The sequence below is a fragment of the Delphinus delphis genome, chromosome 7, assembly GCF_949987515.2.
Source record: "Delphinus delphis chromosome 7, mDelDel1.2, whole genome shotgun sequence".
In the NCBI taxonomy this organism is placed as follows: domain Eukaryota; kingdom Metazoa; phylum Chordata; class Mammalia; order Artiodactyla; family Delphinidae; genus Delphinus; species Delphinus delphis.
Genome location: NC_082689.1, coordinates 60,022,997 through 60,043,023, shown reverse-complemented (window position 1 = coordinate 60,043,023; position 20,027 = coordinate 60,022,997). Strand labels below are relative to the sequence as shown.

The window sequence follows — 20,027 nt, the reverse complement described above, 5'->3', positions numbered from 1 at the left end:
TGGTTTTCTCTAGAAAGGCTGCAGAGGAATTTCAAAGTCAGGCATTTAACTTTGCCTTCTCATATGGGGGCGCTAAGGGGAAACGGGGGAAACTAATAAAGTCAAAACTTTGAGTAGGCAAAGTTATCTTCTGCATTTTGAGTGCTGTTTGGTCACTAACGGATCACTAGTGGCTTGAAAGATACCACCATGGTATCTTTTGGTATCTTGAACTTGTGGTTTACAGTGGCAATTTTGTTTGGCTCGGAGCTCTTGGTTTTTGTTTTTACTTTAAAATGACTCTAGTGTGATTAAGGGGTGAATTTGGCCTTGTTCCCAAGTATGCCATTAAACTTTCACAGGAAAATGTTTTAATACAATAATTCCTGCTGTTGACAATCTAGTTTTTGCTAAGGATGTCTCTTGCTAAAACAGCAAGATTAAATCAGTGAGTTTAAAATGCATTACTGAAATAACAGGGCTTTTTAGTTTAACTTTAAATGAAACTGCTTGCCAAAGGAGATTCTACAGCTGTTCTGCTTAGCAAAGGAGATAGGAGTGGAGAAGGAAGCAGGTTGCTTTCCAGGAATCAAACAATTGAATAGGACCTGCTGGGGGAGAAGCTTGAAGATGGTTGCTGAACAGGCATTGGTATTTTTTGCTTTCTGTTGCCTGAAAGACTCTTCTACATTTACTCTTTGCTTATGGCAATTAGTATAGTAGTTCTGCGTGGAATCAATGCATCTTCCTGTGAACATGTCAGAATTTCCACTGTTTCTTAGAGAGGTTCTTCTCATAAACCTAGAGTTAAGAAACAGATTTTTTTAATGATAGCAACAACAGGTTATATAGGATAGGTTTTTGCAGGTCCTACGTTAATTAGACCCTGTGACTTGCTTAGGCTTGCTTAGGTCGTCTTAGTTCTAAGATGGGAGATGTGAGTAATGGAGATAAGAAAGTATCCTCATTGCTGCTGTACAGTGTGGTTGGAAGGGTGGGAGTTGGAAGGTCATTCAGGCTATCTTGTCCCTTGCCTCCTCTTCCTTGCCCTGTCATATGGTGATGCTACCACTTGCCAAATAACTCCCTCTGTGTTTCTCCCTGCCTTATGGCCTTCACTCACTGCTGTTCCCACTGTTTGGTTTCAGGATCTGTGAATGCTTGTGAAAAGACCTCATTTATGTTTCTGCGGCAAGAGTTGCCTGTGAGATTGGCAAATATAATGAAAGAAATAAGTCTTCTTCCAGATAATCTTCTCAGGACACCATCAGTTCAATTGGTGCAAAGCTGGTAAGATTGCCTGTCTTGAGTCTGCAATTTCCATAGAGTTGTAGACTTTACCCGAAGTTAAAGCAAATACTTTTTTACTCTTCAGTGGAATCTTAAGGTAGTGGCAGCATTCCTCCTCCTTTGTTTGGATGTATCTGGGTTTATCCCCTGAATCCTGGACTGTACTACTTTTTGGTTTTGAAAAAAACAATCAGAACTGCACAGAAATACAAACACTATATTTCAGATTTGTGTTATTAAATCTGCAGGGATGTTATTTTATAATGTAATAAAAATATCTACTGTATGTTGATAGTTAGGGATTTATGTACATTACCTTTAATCCCTTCAATAACCCTGCCCAGTAGGCATGATTACCTCCATTTTATAGATGAGAAAACTGAGGCACCTACAGATTAAGTCCTTTGCCCAAGGCAGCACCAGTCGTGGTGGAGCTGGGAGTCAAACTCAGATTTGTTTGTTTCTACTGCCCCATGCTGTGGTCAGATTAATAAAATGTATTAAAGGGTGTAAATATTTTTTATAAACTGAATTTATTTTAGTGAAGTATATTTTTATAAATCACAAAAGTTAAAATCTTTATTCTACCATTTAAAGACAATTAGAAGTTATTAGAATTGTGTAGAAACTATGATCTCTCCTTTAAAAAATGACAGTAGAGGTATTAAAAGTGTGCACACATATGTGGCCACCTGTGTACAGCATTTCTTGTTAATGCTATTACAAGTGTTATTCTCTTAAGCACTATAGATTTCAAACAAAAGAGTTTGCCAGATTTCAGTCTTAAATGGAAAAAATTGAGCTGCAAGACATTTCCCAATTATGATTTGTGGAGATCCTAGCTTTCCTGTTGTAGGCATTATAGTTTTGGGAGAAGCTGATCTAATGTCACTTTTTTAAAATAAGTGAAAGAAGTATGACTGCTACATAAACGATAATTAGATGCCATGTAGTCCAAGAATGTAACAGTTAGAAATGTGGTTTAAGTAAGAGGAACTCTGATGGAAGGGGGACATACAATTTTCTATGGAGGCTTATTCCTGTTTTGTTTTGTTTTGAATTCATTAAAAATAGAATATGCTGCATTTTGAAATCTTATCTGTGCCTAACACATTGTAAGTGTTGTAAATTTGATGCCAAAAACTCGGCCTCTGTGCACTGGTGCCGAATCAAATCTTGAAGACAAGAGTTTTGGGAGAAGTAGGAAAGAATAGCTTATTGCTTTGCCAGGCAAAGCGGGACACAGCGGGCTCATGCCCTGAAAAACTGTGTCCCAACACAGGGAGATTTGGTGATTATAGCAGTGGTTCAAGGGCAGGGTTTGCTGATAAGGATGAGGGTGTGCAGGGCCTGCAGTCCTTTCATCTGGCCTCAGGTGGTCTCCTGATGAGCTTCCTGAGGTTATCAAACTGTGACCTTCTCCGGATTAAAGAATGCTAACATATTCCATTTGTTGGGGGTTTTAGTTCTGTAAAAAAGCTCAAAGATATTGTTATGTATCTCCCTTGAGGTGGAACCAGGACCTGCCCCAAGGCTGCACTGTTGTTTCTTGGCTGCTCCTGCCTTGTCTCTGCATCCCCTCCCTTCCCTGATCACCAACTGTTTGGACCTGCCCTTTGGAACTCAGGGAAGGTTGTTGAGGCTGGAGTCTATTCCCTACAAACAAGAAACAGGGGACATGGAAAGGCTTCCATGCCCAGGAGCCCCACAGGGTCCTGCTTGGTTTCAGTATCTCTTGAATAAAGAGCGTAATTGTTCTTGCCAATAAAGAGAAAAGTAAGTGTTAAGTCATAACAGTAGACATCAGAATCACTTGACTTTGGAATGTGTTGGCATGCAGTAAGGCATATTGCTTGTCAGAAACAACTTTCCAAACCAACATGTGGATTTACAGATTTTTAAAACACTTTCATTGCCCCTGGGTGCCTGCTAAGTTATGGCAGTTTTAGATCCAGCCAAAGCAGACCTTACACTACTGATGGTCATTGAATGGGAGGTGTTTTGGCTCTGGCGCTGCACTACCACTGTGCTCCTCAGCATGACCTTCAGAGAGTCATTTGGCTTCCCTCATTTTGCTCCTTTACCAGGTGATTTGCTCCCTTGAATTGTTTGGTAAATTAAAAACCTGCATTTTCATGACTTTTGTGTTTTTGTTCAGTTGTTTAAAAGAACCACGTGTTAGATTGTAAACTTTCAATAAACATCTGTTGACTGGACACAAACATCTAAAATTAAGTTTTTAAAGCAGAGGCATTTAAGTTAGACTCTTAGACCAAGGTAGGCTGGCATCCACATTTTACTGAGACTAAGACAAGTTAAGTCATTTGCCCAATATCATATGGCTATTGGTGACAGACTCAGTTCTCATAAGTCAGTATTTATACTGTAAGGTACAGTGGTAATTTTAAGAAATTTAAAAACTATCTTAGAGTATAGAACTTTAAAAAAAAAAGTAGGAAATCTTAAAATTCTTAAATCAAATTTAACCTAAGCTTTTAGGAGAAAACATGTACCTTCTTCTAATTATTGTCAGGCACTTTGCTTGAATGTGAATGGGTATAAAAATCCTACTTCAACCATAATTTGTTAAAAATTAATTAAAAATTAAGAAATGTTAAAAATGCCTTTTGAACATTTTCACAATATTAAAGTTTCAAAATGTAAAAGAACAGCTTTACTAGGGGTTGATTTGCATTTTAGGTATATCCAGAGTCTTCAGGAGCTTCTTGATTTTAAGGACAAAAGTGCTGAAGATGCTAAAACTATTTATGAGTAAGTACACAGTTTTGACCCTATTCTGAACACAATTTTTATACTGTTTGAACATCATATAAAAAATGTAAAGGTATTGAGCTTATACCTGCTGTTGGGTCACTTTAGGAAAATTGATTAACTTTTAGTTTCCCACTACTCTAGAACATACGGTGGTATATGTGTCTATAGCAGCCCATACAGGCCAATCAGGTAACATAAGTTCGTAAATTGGGCTGGGCATAGGAAAATCTTCATGTTCCTCTTAACTCTAGTGTAAAGAAAGATACAATTCAAATGGGATGACCAATATGGAAATGTAGATGTGGCCTCAGTACCACTTGGATGATCGGGGGCTGGTGAGGACTCTTGACCTGGAGAGTGTATGCTTCTAAAGGACAGCCATCTCAGCTCCGCTGATCATTGCTGAGCAGAAACACTGCCCAGATCATCTGATCTGTGTGTGTGTGTGTGTGTGTGTAAGAAAAACTGCAAGTCTAGTTTTTTTTAAAGTAAAATCTCTTAATTTTGAAAGATTGGAAACTAATTAAATTTTTAACAGACACTGAAGGCCTACAAAAACTTGTCTATGGGTCTCTAGTTTATGACCAGTGGTCTGTGAGACAGTGTAAGTAATGTGACCTGTTTAATAATCAACATACCAGGACTAATAAGCCCCATAGTCCCCTAAGGCAAGTTACCTGCTTATTCCAGTGAATGTTGCTCAGAACTTAAAGACTACCTCTTTTGTTGTCCTTCGAGTGCATTACACATTTTTTATTTACTGTCTTTAAAGGTGATAGCAACATTTCACTTTTTAAACCTGATTTTGGTCTGAAAATAACATCAGGAATTTACTCTGTGTCTAGGTATGCAGCATAGTTTACACAGATGATGTCATTTAATCTTTAAAATAACTCTACTGAGGTAATACTATCTGTGCACAAAGAGGTTAAGTAACATAAGATAGCATTAAGGTCACAGAGATAGCAAATGGATTTGGACCCACTCAGTCTTACTTAAAAGTAAACATTATGCTGTAGAACCTTCTGGGAAAAGTTATTCAGAGCTGAATTTTAAAAACTAAGGTGAGCAGCCAGGCAGAATACTGCAGGTTTTGGTTTTGACAAGATAGAGAGACGTGAAATAAATGATTAAGGAGTGACTAGAAATGATGAGTTGATTGTTGTTTTTGAGGAGTTTTGTTGTTTGTACTTTGGATTAACAGTTTGGTTTCGAAACTAATTACAAGCTAGGAATTCCAAAAATGTCTTGAGTAGTGAGAGCATCATTGGAATAGGTTAATAGCATTCAAGATGATGACTTTGAATGAGAAAGCACTCATTCGGAAGTGTAAATTCTTAGGGGTATATTACAAGATGGATTTTGTTACTTCATAACTAAGACTTCTTTCCTCTTTTATTTAGTTCTTTAAATTAACCATGCAATAATGTCTTCCGAATGATAGAAATGGGGAGACTGGATGGCTTGATGATTTTTCTTTGAACACAACATTTACCTTTTCTTCTCCCATTTTTTTTTAAACTCATTGGATGAATGGACTTAGAATTCTTTTCTACTTTTCTAAGTGGCCCTTTCTCTTTTTGAACCTGGGGAATAGTTCCAAAACAGACAGCCTTTATTGGCTCATTCATCTTCATTCCTTACAGAGCATGTGTTCCCTAGAAGCAAGTGCTCTGTCTTCCCTTATGCTGAATGTCCCTGGATCCATCCTCATAGCAAGTGCTCAGATAATCTTAGTTAATAATAGTTAAAGAAAACCCTTCACATTTGTAGGATTGTGTTTTGTGGCCGTGTTACTTTTAGGAGTTCCAAGAAAATAATTACATCTCACAAGTTCTATTTTGGAATTTCTTAACATCTCCATAGACGTGGTATATTTTATCATCTGAAATATATTTAAATAAGTGTAAGAAAACATGCACCGATGCTTCTTTTACTGAATTAGGGCTTCCTTGCCTAGTATTATTGAGTAAACTTAGATTTTAGTATCCCATTCACTTGCCAAAATATTTGGCTGTTTTAACAGACGGGTTTGTTTAGCTTTACAGATACTGTGATACGGATCAGGAACCGACACAATGACGTGATTCCCACGATGGCTCAGGGTGTGATTGAATACAAGGAGAGCTTCGGGGTGGATCCTGTCACCAGCCAGAACGTTCAGTACTTTTTGGATCGTTTCTACATGAGTCGCATTTCAATTAGAATGTTACTCAATCAGCACTGTAAGTGTCTGCAAGTCAAGAGAAGAAGCTAAATAAGATGTGTTGGTATATTTTAAATTTATTTAGAAAACTTCCTTTTAGGGAGAACATTTAATTTTACTTTTTCACGTATTAAGAAAAGCAAATAGACTGCCGTACAAAGGAGCTTTTTTTAAATTGAGTTTTTATGTTTAACATTATGTAAAATACTATGTTTATGTTTAAGGAAAATACTTGTTCTACTGTTTGCTACCCATTAGAGAAACAGTATTCAAATCTGGACAGGGGCATTAGGTACTTTAGCTTATTTTATTTGTTTTTTATTTTTTGATAGCTTTATTATTTGGTGGAAAAGGCAAAGGAAGCCTGTCTCATCGAAAACACATTGGAAGCATAAATCCAAACTGCAATGTGGTTGAAGTTATTAAAGGTAAGTACCTTTCTCCTTTCAGAAAAAATGAAAAAATCAAAATTGAGTATTATTTTTCTTGCTATTAAAATAATTATTTATATTATGAGATAAAATGTTAGGAGGGAACGTATGGGTTTGAATATAACTTTATAATGCTAACTGTGCACTATGAATAGGACGAATGTTTTGTTGATACAGTGTTTTGTTAGAGTGTGGTGATATTATGAGGCTATCTGTTGACTTCAAAATATTTCCTCCTCCCCTCTTTCTAATTCCCTATATTGGAGCCATAATTCGTAATAGTTTGGTTTGCATCTTTCCACACTTTTTTGTGTTTGTACCATCTATACTTGCACACATACATAACTGTTGGTCTTATATTGTTTGTTGTTTTTGGAAAATGGGGTACTTTGTGTATATTTTTCTACAAGTTTACAGACATTGTACCATGTGCAGTACATATGGATATACACCAGGTTATTGAATGGCTGTTACGGATGTATCAGAATGTATTAATCCATCTCCTATTGATGCCTATTTCGGTTGTTTTAAATTTTCTATCACCAACAGTACTGCAGTGGACATCCTTAGATATGTGCTGACTTTTGCTAGTATTTTAGAAGGCAAGATTCCTAGAATCAAAAATATTTAAAGTGCATTTCAAATTTTGATACCTCCAAAAACGTATCAATGAATGAGAGTGGCTATTCCCTAAACCCTTACAACTCTAAATTTTTGTTATCTGTATTGTAAATAGTTTCTTCAGCCTTCTGGTTTTCTTTTTACTTTGTTTATGGTGTCTTTTCCCATACAGATATTTTAATTTTTTGTGATCATATCTGTCATTTTTTCCTTTCTGGCCTTTAGGCTTTGTCATGTCGTACTTAAAAAAGACCTTCCCCAAACTAAGATTATTAAAGTATATTTTTTTCTATAGAAAGTTTTAAAATTTCTTTTGTCTATATACTATTGCCATCTTAATGCATGAAACAGAAGTAAATTTATTTAATGACTTTTTTGTTTTGATTCACACTAGATGGCTATGAAAATGCTAGGCGTCTGTGTGATTTGTATTATATTAACTCTCCCGAACTAGAACTTGAAGAACTAAATGGTAAGCCTGATGCCTTTTCCTTAATGATTAGTGTTATGATTACCAGAGAAGGAATGATAAGAATTTAGATTTGTTTTAATTAAAAGAACTTTTCATCAACTTCTTCATTGGATATGAAAACTGAGGGAGAGCAAATCATGTTAAAAATATATGTATTTATGTGTGTGTACATATATATATATTTTTTAATTTAGTTGGATCCTTTCTGAAAGACATTTTGGCTTTTTCTTCCCCGTTTTCCTTATTTTTAATTGATAATATTGATTCTTTGCTTATTTTTGATTTTCTGGTTAGTCATAGAAAAAAGTGATGCTGAGAAAATTACATCTGACTTTTATATGTACTTCAGTAATGTATGGTTTACCCTTTAAGATTTCTATTTCCTGAGTTGTAAACCATTTTTTATTGTTGAGGAAGTAAAAAGACTGGAGATGTAAAAGAGGAAAGAAGGATGCTCATCTATATGAGAATCTGATTATTTCTGATGGTCGTCTTTTCACCCTGACTAGTGCCTTTTGGACACAAAAGGTTTAGATGCCTTGGAAGGAGATTGATGAGTCTCCCTGTTTTTCCTTGAGGTAGGGTAGTTTGATAGAGGGACAAACATTTCCTAAGTTAAAATCACCCTTTAAGAAGAATGAAATTAAATAGGCTTTACTGAGTTGTATTCTGGACCTTAGAGTGGGAGGGCAGTGGAGGAAGTTGCCCCATTGAAAATAGAATTGCCTGGTTTTCTAAAGCCATATGGTACCATTCAGTAAATAAGAACCACAATGCACAAGTGATAGTTTGGGAACCTGAACTGCTGTGGGCAGTTTCCAGATGTACTGTCCATGTTTCCAAGGGACAGTATTCAGTGGGGAGTCCAGTTTATTGGCTGAATTAGAATTCTAAGGTATGGAGACTCTTACTCCTTTACTAAAAGTTCTGCTTTACTTATTATCTGCCCTCTACCCCCAGCTGGGCTCCTATTAAATGTTTGAATGTAGAATTAGTAGTCCTTGATAAATTGATGCTAGCTCAAAGTTTTTATTCAGATCTATATCCGTTGAAGTGCCTAAAATAAAACAAAACGTTCCACCTGGGTGAAACAATTAAAAAATGGCTTTTTAAAGAAATAGTGTATTTATGTGGGTTGGACCAAGTAGACTTTAACACTTCTTTTTGGAAGGTAAAATTCCGACCTTAAGGCTGAGTGTCTTAAACAGACTCACCGTTGTAGACAAGAATGGGAAGATGGGTTGGTAGATCATTATGCAGGATTGCAAGAGTGAGTGCAGGACTCTTGTTGTCACAGTCAGTTATAAATTTGTGTGAGCATTGGGTTCAAACACTGATTCAGTGAAGAACTGGTGTGGCCCTTCTCCCCCAAATAGTACTATCCTCCACAGTAAATGTTTTCTTTTCATCACTACACAATATATTCTTTAAAATGCTCTAAGCACATCTCTCTGTACTTTCATATTTTTCTCTTCTGCTCTGTAGCAAAATCACCAGGACAGCCAATACAAGTGGTTTATGTACCATCCCATCTCTATCACATGGTGTTTGAACTTTTCAAGGTTTGTAAAATAGTATTACGTCACCTTTATCAGTCCTTTTCTAAGGTTAGGAATCTGCTTTGAAAGTTTAAATACTGTACCGCATTTTCCTCAGTTTCATTAAAAGATACCCTTTCATGTTCGGTGTCATGTCACATCACTGGAGATCAGCTGTTTGTCAACACTCACGGGCCCCTCAGTTTAGTGGTAAGCTCAGACCTGGGACTCAGAAAGACCTGGATTTGAATTCCAATTCTGCCACGTAATATGTGTGTGACCTTGGGCAAGTCACTCAACCTTTCTGAGCCTCAGTTTACTCCTCTGTAAAACAAGGATAATACTATCTAGGTTACTATGAAGAGAATAACATACTAAATTCTAATACAATGGCAGCACACTATAGGTGCTCAATAAAGTTTTATTTATATTTTTACAAAACAAAATATTTAGAAGAATGATTCTCAACTTTCACCTCTAAAGGACCAGTCCCACTGTTATATGCATTTTTTTTGAGAAAGTCATTTATATTGATTTACAGGGCTTCTCCTGTTATTTTTGCTCTTTACAGCAAAATTTCAAAACTAAATACAATTATGCTAATAATATTGAGAGTACGTTTTTTCTCATCAACACACCAATGACACTTGCTGGTAGACAGGAAAGTGAATGATGAGGAGTGGTACGGGTCCATGTGGCTGAAAATTACACCCCAGATCAAGCCTGTAGTCTCTCTCAGTGTGGTTACCATGTCTTCAGCCAAGAGCCTGTGGAAGAGAGAAGAGGTGGCTTTCAGCCTGATCATGAAAAAGAAAAATACAGTGAAACAGAAAAACTGGTTGACTGTCTTAGAATAGCGAAGATTGAAGAATGTTCTTGGTTCTAAGACAGCAAGAACGTAACGAATATCTTACAAAAATCTTTCTACCAAAGTGGTTAAATGAATAAACAATTGGCACTTCAAGGATTAACTTTTTTCCTTGAAATTGCAGTCACATAAAGATCTTGTTCCCCATGATGCTTTATAAAAGAAATATTACCATATTATGTAACAGATTTTATATTATGTCAGTGATAATGGCTTCTGTCTGAAACGTGATCTTAAATGGCCTTTGGTAGAGATGACAGAATCTCCTCCTCAGGGGACTCAATCCTGATTGGTGCTCCAGGGCCACACACTCTTATTTCCAAGTTCAGTCCTGTCTTTTGCCTTTTAAACTGTATCTAGTCTTAGCAGTTCCTACTCCAATGCTACATGTCATCACGTAGTGCTTATGATATGTTGGCACTGTGTACCCTGTATCCTCTAGAAATTGGTCAAAACAGTTTTACAGTGTAAATACCCCAGTTTCAAACTAGTGGTAACTTGGATTCATTTCTACATCATAATAAGACTTGCTATTAATACTAAATGAAAAAATTGTTTTTTCTTAAAGCAATTTATGACAATTTAAATAGTTCTTTAAAATGGAGATGAAACTGTTTTCAAAAAACGAGGTTTGCCCATTACCAAATTATAAAAATATTTGGATAGAATTTTCTGCTTTCATGTAAAACTAGTTAAAAGTGTCGAGAAGTCTGGTTTTGGAAAATATGCAGAATTTAGTTGGGGTCTTTCAATCTAAATATCTACCAAGTCCTTCAAAACTGACTATTTTTTTAAAGTAATTCTTTAAATATGGTTATAAGAATTATGATTCTCTGGCATATTTCCACTGAATTAAATTTTTAGAAAAATTTCAAGTAATGCATATGTACTTGAAAATTGTAATTAGTTTCTCTCTTTAAAGTTGCATTTTTAATGTAACCCTTATGTATTTCAGAATGCAATGAGAGCAACAATGGAGCATCATGCCAACAAAGGTGTTTACCCGCCTATTCAAGTCCATGTCACGCTGGGTAATGAGGATTTGACTGTGAAGGTAAATGCTGTTCTTTATTTTTTTAAATTGTTGTACAGGCATGCACATATTTTCTAGAAGACAATTTATTCTTAGGAGAAAGAAATTCTGTAACTAATTGATAATAAGCACATTACTTCATTTATCTGGCAGGTTATGGAATATTCCCTTGAGTCTATTTCTGTTCTGGTCCTTCATCCAGATGATTCAAGTTAAAGTAAATCCTGGAGACAGACAGCTTAGCAGGATCATGAATGTCCACTTTGGTATCTACTTTGATAAGTAAAATCTAAAATATTTGGGTATTTGTAGTGTTATGTAGATAGTACATAATTTTTCATTTTTAAACAATGCTTTTTAATCTACTTTTGTTTCATTTGATTTTCATAGCAAATTTTAGTTAGGAGCAAAGGTAATTTTATTCTCAATTTTACAGATATGAAACTAGACACAGTGATTAGTTCATTAGATGGCCAATAAATGACACAGGACATGAAATCAGTCTTTTGACCCGAGTGCCAGGCCTTCTCTACTACATTTTTCAGATAGTCCAGTTTCTTAGAGATGTTTCTCTCTTTAAAATAGTCATTTTAAATTTTGTATTAAATTAATAAATGAAGAGCATATAAAAATCATATATGTCAGGTCCTTGCCGTTTGTAGGTCACTACTCAGAGATAGTCTTTTAGTTGTTTCTTCTGGTATTTAGCTAGTTTAAAGTAGTATTCTAATATTGCTGTTTCTGAAATTAGAAAATTTTAAATAGCTAACATCAGCTTTCAGTTATGGTAGCTGAGAAGTTAGCTCTCTTAGAGCATCTCCCCTCTTTCTCCTCCCCCAGCCTCAATTGCCATTTTCCTAGCATTTAAGTTCATACATGGAATTATAGACTAAAAATAATCATCTTGCAGAACTTTTGAAGGCATCTACTGTTCCTTTTTTTTCTTAAGTATACAATTCAGTGGTTTTTAGTATATTCATAAGGTTGTACAACCATACCACTGTCGAATTTCAGAACATTTTCATCACTCCCAAGAAAATACTCAGTGTTCATTAGCAGTCACTCCCCATTTCCTCCTCTCCCCAGCCTTTAGCAACCACTAATCCACTTTCTGTGTATGGATTTCCCTGTTTTGGACATCTCATAAAAATGCAGTCATACGATACGTGGTCTTTTGTGACTGACTTCTTTCACTTAGTATATTATAGCATGTATCCATTCCTTTGTATGGCTGAATAATATTATGTTGAATGGGTATAAACATATTTTGCTTATTCATTCATCAGTTCATGGACATTTGGGTTGTTTTCATTTTTTGGTTTTTGTGAATAATGCTGCCATTTGTGTACAAGTCTTCGTGTAAACATTGGTTTTCAGTTCTCTTATGAATATACATACGAGTTGAATTGCTTATAGGTAACTGTTTAACTTTTGAGGAATGCCAAACTCCTTTCCAAAGTGACTGTACCATTTTACATTTCCATCAGTAATGAATGAAAGTTCTGATTTTTCCATATCCTTGCCAACATTTGTTATTGTCAGTCTTTTTGATTATAGCCATTCTAATGGGTGTAAGTGATATATATCTTCTTTGAAAAAATGTCAGTTAAGATCTTTTGCTCAGTTTTTAAGTGGGTTGTCTTTTTATTGTTGAGCTCTATTTATTTGTTTTCTATCGTAGATACTAGTCTCTAATGAGATATATAGTTTGCCAATGTTCTCCCATCTGTGGCTTATCTTTTCACTTTCATCATAGTGTTCTTTGGAACACAAAGGTTTTAATTTTGAAGAATTGCAGTTATTCTATTTTTTCTTTTATTGCTTGTGCTTTCCATGTCACATCTAAGAAGAAACCATTGCCTAATCCAAAATCACAAAAATTTATGCCTTTGTTTCTTTCTAAGAGTTTTATAGTTTTAGTTCTTATGTTTAGGTCTTTGATCTAATTTTGAGTTAATTTTTATAAGTGGTTTGAGGTAGGGATCCAGTTTCATTCTTTTGCAGATAGATATCCAGTTGTCCCAGTACCATTTGTGAAAAGACTATTCTTTCTCCATTGAATTTTCATGTCATCCTGGTCAAAAATCAATTACTTGTAAATGTATAGGTTTATTTCTGGATTCTCAATTCTATTCCATTGGTCTATATATCTCTCCTTAAGCACATTTTGATTATTATTGTTTTGTTGTAAGTTTTGAAATTGGCAAATGTGAGTCTTCAAACTTTGTTCTTCCCTTTCAAGGTTGTTTTGACTATTATGGGTTCAGTGCATTTTCATAAGAATTTTAGTATCAGCATGTCGATTTCTGCAAGAAACACCAGCTTGAATTTTTATGGGGATCAAGTTCAATGTTTTAGATCAATTAAGTCTTCCAGTTCATGAACAACAGGATGTCTTTGCACTTATTTAGATCTCTTTAATTTCTTTCATCAGTGTTTTATGATTTTCAGTGTACAAGTCTAACACTTATTTTGTTAAGTTTATTCTTAATTATTTTATTCTTTTGGGGGCTATTGTAAGTGGAATTGTTTTCTTTCATTTTTGGATTGTACATTGCCAGTGTATAGGAATATAGTTGATTTTTGAGTACTGATCTTGTATCCTGCAACCTTGCCAAACTCATTTATTAGTTTTCATAATTTTTTTGTGAACTCCTTAGGATTTTCTATACACAAGATCATGTCATCTGTAAATAGAAATAATTTTACTTCTTCCTTTCCAATCTGTTTTTTTTCATTGCCTAATTGTGTGGCTAGAACCTCCAGTACAATGTTGAATACAACAGGTGTCCTTTTCTTTTTACTTACCTTGGGAAAGCTTTCAGTCTTTTTTTTTTTTTTTTTTACTTTTATATGATGGACTGTTTTTTTTTAATTAATTTATTTTTGTCTGCATTGTGTCTTCTTTGCTACACACGGGCTTTCTCTAGTTGTAGTGGGTGGGGGCTATTTGTTACAGTGTGTAGGCTTCTCATTGAGGTGGCTTCTCTTGTTGCGGAGCACAGGCTCTAGGTGTGCGGGCTTCTGTAGTTATGGCACGTGGGCTCAGTAGTTGTGGCTCGCGGGCTCTAGAGTGCAGGCTCAGTAGTTGTGGTACACAGGCCCACCTGCTCCACAGCATGTGGGATCCTCCCGGACCAGGGCTTGAACCACTGCACCACCAGGGAAGTCCCAGAGCTCAGTTATTAAGTGTATATATGTTTATAATTTTATATCTTCTTGATGTGTTGACCCTCTGTCATTGTAAAATGTCCTTCTTTGTCTCTATTAACAATTTTTGACCTAAAGTATATTTTATCCAATATTAGTATAATATCCCAGCTCTCTTTTGGTTTCTGTTTTCATGGTGTATGTTTTTCCAGACTTTTTTACTTTGAACCCGTTTGCGTCTTCAAATCTAAAACATGTCTCTTGTAAACAGCATATGGTTTGTTCATTTTTTTTTAATCCATCCTGCCAATGTCCACCTTTTAATTGGAGTGTTCAAGCCAGTTACATTTAACATAATAATTGTTAATGTAGAATTTACATTTGACATTTTGTCATTTTTTCTATATATCTTGTCTTTCTTTATCCTTTCTTTCAACATTACTGCTGCTTTTTTTGTTTAAATGATAACTTTTTAGCTTATCATTTTAATTTCCTTCTTGTTTTTTTAAATTATATTTGAGTTATTTTCTTAGTGGTTGTCCTGAGATTATAATTTTTATTTATAGCAATCTAGTTCAGATTATATACCAACTTAATTTCAATAGTATACACAGACTTTGATCCAGTATAGGTCTGTTCCCTCCCCCTCCCCATCCTTTGTGGTGTTATTGGCATATACATATACATATCTTTATACATTGTATGTCCATCTTTATACATTGTATGTCCATCTACACAGATGTATAATTATTGCTCTGTGCAGTTGTCTTTTAAATAATACAGGAGGAAAAAGTTATGAACAAAAAAATACGCTTAAACAATCCTTTATATTTATCTATGTGGTTACCTTTCCTGGTGCTCTTTATTTATTCATGTGGATTTGATTTACTGTCTATTGTTCTTTTATTTTAGGGAGAAGGATTCCCTTTAGTATTTCTTGATAGGGGAGGTCTACCAATGATGAACTCAGTTTTTGCTTATCTGAGAATGTCTCAATTTCTCCATTTTTTTTTTTTTTGCGGTACACGGGCCTCTCACTGTTGTGGCCTCTCCCATTGCGGAGCACAGGCTCCGGATGCGCAGGCTCAGCAGCCATGGCTTACGGGCCTAGCTGCTCCGCGGCATGTGGGAATCTTCCCGAACTGGGGCGCGAACCCGTGTCCCCTGCATCAGCAGGCGGACTCTCAACCACTGCACCACCAGGGAAGCCCTCTCCTTCATTTTTGAAGGATAATTTTACTGGCTATGAAATTCTTGGTTGATAGTCTTTTTCTTTCTATATTCATTTCTTTGAATATGTTAATCCTACTGCCTTTTGGCCTTCATGGTTTCTGATGAGAAACCAGCTGTTAATCTTTTTAGAATCCTTTGTGTGTGATGAGTCATTTTTCTTGCTGCTTTTAAGATTCTTTCTTTTTGGCTTTTGACAGTTTGACTGTAATCTGTCCAGGTATGGATCTCTGAGTTTATTATACTTGGAGTTTGAATAGCTTCATCTTTTTCATCAAAATTAGGAAGTTTCAGCTATTATTTCTTCAAATATTCTTTTGTCCCTTTCTCTCTTTCTTCCTGGAATTCCCAATATGTGCATCAGTACACTTGATGGAGTCCCACAGGTGTTTTTGATGCTTTGTTCTTTTTTTTTTTCTTTTTTTTTTCTGTTTCTCAGATGGGATGATTTCAGTTGACGTGTCATCACTATTGATGATTCTTTCTTACAAGTGTTTAAGTCTGCTGTTGAGCCCTCCTAGTGAATTTTTTTGTTTTGGTTATTATACTTCTCAACTCCAGAATTTCTATTTAGTTCTCTTACATAATTTCTATATTTTTTATTGCTATTCTTTATTTGGTGAGACATCATCCTCATACTTTACTTCTTTAGAAATGATTTCCTTTAGTTCTGTGAACATATTTAAAATAGCTGATTTGAAGTCTTTGTTTAGTAAATTTGAGTTTCCTCAAGTATAGTCTCTATTGATTCCTTTTTTACCCTTGTGTATAGAACACGCTTTCTTCCTTCTTTGTATATCTTATAATTTCTGTTGAAAATTAGACATTTAAAATAATATGGAGACCTTCAAGATGGCAGAGGAGTAACACATGGAGCTCACCTTCCTCCCCACAAATACATCAGAAATACATCTACATGTGGAACAATGACTACAGAACACCTACTGAACGCTGGCAGAGGACCTCAGACTTTGCAAAAGGCAAGAAACTCCCCACATACCTAGATAGGGCAAAAGAAAAAAGAAAAAAACAGACAAAAGAATAGGGACAGGACCTGCACCTTGGGCAGGGAGCTGTGAAGGAGGAAAAGCTTCCACACACTAGGAAGCCCCTTCACTGGCGGAAACGGGGGATGGCGGGCAGGGGGAGCTTCAAAGCCACGGAATAGAGCACAGCAATAGGGGTGCAGCGGGCAGAGCGGAGAGATTCCTGCACAGAGGATCGGTGTTGACCAGCACTCACCAGCCTGAGGGGCTTGTCTGATCACCTGCCGAGGTGAGTGGGGGCTGGGAGCTGAGGCTCAGGCTTCAGAGGTGAGACCCCAGGGAGAGGACTGGGGTTGGCTGTGTGAACACAGCCTGAAGGGGGTTAGTGCACCACAGCTAGCCAGGAGGGAGTCCGGGAAAAAGTCTGGAACTGCCTAAGAGGCAAGAGACCATTGTTTCGGGGTGTGTGAGGAGAGGGGATTCAGTGCACCGCCTAAACGAGCTCCAGAGACGGGCGCAAGCCGCAGCTAGTAGCGCAGACACTAGAGACGGGCATGAAATGCTAAGGCTGCTGCTGCAGCCACCAAGAAGCCTGTGTGCAAGCACAGGTCACTATCAACACCTCCCCTCCCAGAAGCCTGTGCAGCCTGCCACTGCCAGGGTCCCATGATCCAGGGACAACTTCCCCGGGAGAACACATGGCGCACCTCAGGCTGTTGCAATGTCATGCTGGCCTCTGCCGCTGCAGGCTCGCCCTGCATTTCGTACCCCTCTCTCCCCACCAGCCAGAGCCCCCTAATCAGCTGCTGCTTTAACCCTGTCCTGTCTGAGCGAAGAACAGACACCCTCAGGTGACCTACATGCAGAGGCAGGGCCAAATCCAAAGCTGAACCCCAGGAGTTGTGCAAACAAAGAAGAGAAAGGGAGCAGAATAAAGAAAAAGAATGAAAAGAATTGAGGACACTCTCAGAGACCTCTGGGACAACATTAAATGCACCAATATTCGAATTATGGGGGTTGCAGAAGAAGAGAAAAAGAAATGACTGAGAAAATATTTGAAGAGATTATGGTTGAAAACTTTCCTGATATGGGAAACGAAATAGTCCAGGAAGCACAGAGTCTCACACAGGATAAATCCAAGGAGAAACGCCAAGACACATATTAATCAAACTATCAAAAATTAAATACAAAGAAAATATATTAAAGCAGCAAGGGAAAAGCAACAAATAACATACAACAGAATCCCCATAAGGTTAACAGCTGATCTTTCAGCAGAAACTCTGCAAGCCAGAAGGGAGTGGCAGGACATATTTAAAGTGATAAAAGGGAAAAACCTACAACCAAGATTATTCTACCCTGCAAGGATCTCATTGAGATTTGATGGAGAAATTAAAAGCTTTACAGACAAGCAAAAGCTACGAGAATTCAGCACCACCAAACCAGCTTTACAACAAATGCTAAAGGAACTTCTCTAGGGGGGAAACACAAGAGAAAGAAAAGACCTTCAATACCAAACCCAAAACAATTAAGAAAATGGTAATAGGAACGTACATATCAATAATTACCTTAAATGTAAATGGATTAAAAATATGAGTCATGTTGATAGTAGGAACCCCTGAAGGGAAGAGCACTTTACCTCTGTGGTCTTCCTTCCCCAAACCCTTTACGCCAGTCAAGCCATGAGCAAAACATCAAACAGATCCCAGCTGAGAGACGGTCTCTGAAATACTCTCCAGAACTCCTCAAAACTCTGAAAGGTTAGCAGAAACAAGGAAAGTCTGAGAAACTATCACAGCCAAGGAAGCCTAAGGAGACATTTACCTGACAATCAAACGTAATGGGGTGTCCTGTTATGGAAAAAAGGCATAATGTGAACAAAATGTGGACTTTAGTTAATAATCACGTAACAATTAATGAACAATTAATTGGTTCTTTAATTGTGACACATGTACCATATTAGTGTAAGATATTAATAAAGAAAATTGGGTGTGATGTAAAAAAATATATATGATGCAACAACTCTGAAGATCAGTTACTTTCCAGGTCCCTAAAGTTGTTGGTGGTAGTTGTTTGTTTGGTGACTTTTCATTATAAAACTAATTCTGTAATGTCTGTATTCTTTGTTGTGTGTGCTTTCTGCTTAGTGGTCAACTAATGATTGGACCGAGGTTTCTTTAAGTGCCTTCTCCCAGTCTTTGTCAAGAGACTCTGTGTGCATATTGGGGCACACCTTCAATGTTTAGCCAGGCAGTTGACAACTCTGAATTAACCTTCAGGTTCTGCTTGTACAGAGCCTCAAGGTTAGTCAGAGGTGAAAGATTAGGACCCTCTTAGGTTCTTCCTGAACATAGCCCTGGGCGTGAGCATGACCTTCTAGATTTCAGGATATCCTTGAGCTTTTCTAAGCCCCTGTGGACATCTCATTCCTTAGCTTTTCCTACTAAGTTTTTTGGGTAGCCTATTATTTGCCTTAACTGTTGTAGACTGCCTCAGGCAGCTGTCAGATTAACTAGTTACCTCTAAGTGTTTTTGACAAGTGTTTGAGGATGCGGGGTACGTGCACGGAAGACTTTTTCGCACTGGGGAGCACAGAATCAGGTCAGAGAAAGATAGTCTTCCCAGTGGCTGCCAGGCAACTCTGGTTGCAAGTTGTTGATGGGTGGGGGAATGGGAGGTGGGAATAAGCCAAGTTAAAATACCACAAAGCTCATTGTTGTTTTTCTTGAGTCAATACTCCCCAGATTGCTACAAGCCTTTGGTTAATTTCCAGAGTCCTGACAATTTTTGCGTTTTTGCTTTGGTGCTTTGATGGAGGACTTTTTGGAGGTCCTTTCTCCACTGTTTCTGCTGACGTCACTCCTGCTATTCCTTTTGAGAAGACTTATGCTTATTCCAATTCCTGTTCCTTTGTATGTGACCAGTTATAAGTGACAGGTTTTGTTGTTTTCTTTGTTTAATTGAAGTTTTTAAGATCTTCAGCTCTGTTCTGAAATTTCATAATGATGTGACTTGATGTGAGCCTTTTTGTACCCATTGAGCTGGGTCCTTTAGAATTTCCACTGTTTCTTTGAAATACTTTCTTTACTGTTTCTCTTTCTGATAGTCATATTTCAAAGATGTTGGGCTTTGTGAAATGGCCCTCTGATTTTTATCTTTTCTTCTTGTTTTTTATATCTTGAACTTTTCATTCTACTTTGAGATTTCTTTGACTTTGAATTCCCAACTCTATTGAATTTTATTTCTATTATAAATTTCCCAGGAACTTATTTTTTATTATTCCTTTTTTTTGTAGTATTCTGTTCTGGTTTCATCTTTTTTTTTTAATCACTCAGAGGATAGTGATATTAGTTATTTTTTTAAAAATTAAAATGCTTCAGCTCTCTGTACTGTTTCCTCTGAATTCCTTTTTTCTGTTTATCCCTCTTGGCTATTCATATAAAAGAATGAG

The 20,027-nt window shown here is 36.7% G+C and overlaps 1 protein-coding gene across 1 annotated transcript in view; it reads left to right on the top strand.

Moving 5' to 3' along the window:
* PDK1 (pyruvate dehydrogenase kinase 1) overlaps positions 1-20,027 on the top strand; it is a 33,529-nt gene that overhangs the window by 944 nt on the left and 12,558 nt on the right. The window contains exons 2-8 of the mRNA XM_060016582.1: positions 1,128-1,269; positions 3,970-4,041; positions 6,085-6,269; positions 6,583-6,678; positions 7,697-7,774; positions 9,260-9,336; positions 11,136-11,234. Coding sequence (XP_059872565.1) covers positions 1,128-1,269; positions 3,970-4,041; positions 6,085-6,269; positions 6,583-6,678; positions 7,697-7,774; positions 9,260-9,336; positions 11,136-11,234 — 749 coding nt within the window. The remainder of the gene's footprint in view (positions 1-1,127; positions 1,270-3,969; positions 4,042-6,084; positions 6,270-6,582; positions 6,679-7,696; positions 7,775-9,259; positions 9,337-11,135; positions 11,235-20,027) is intronic.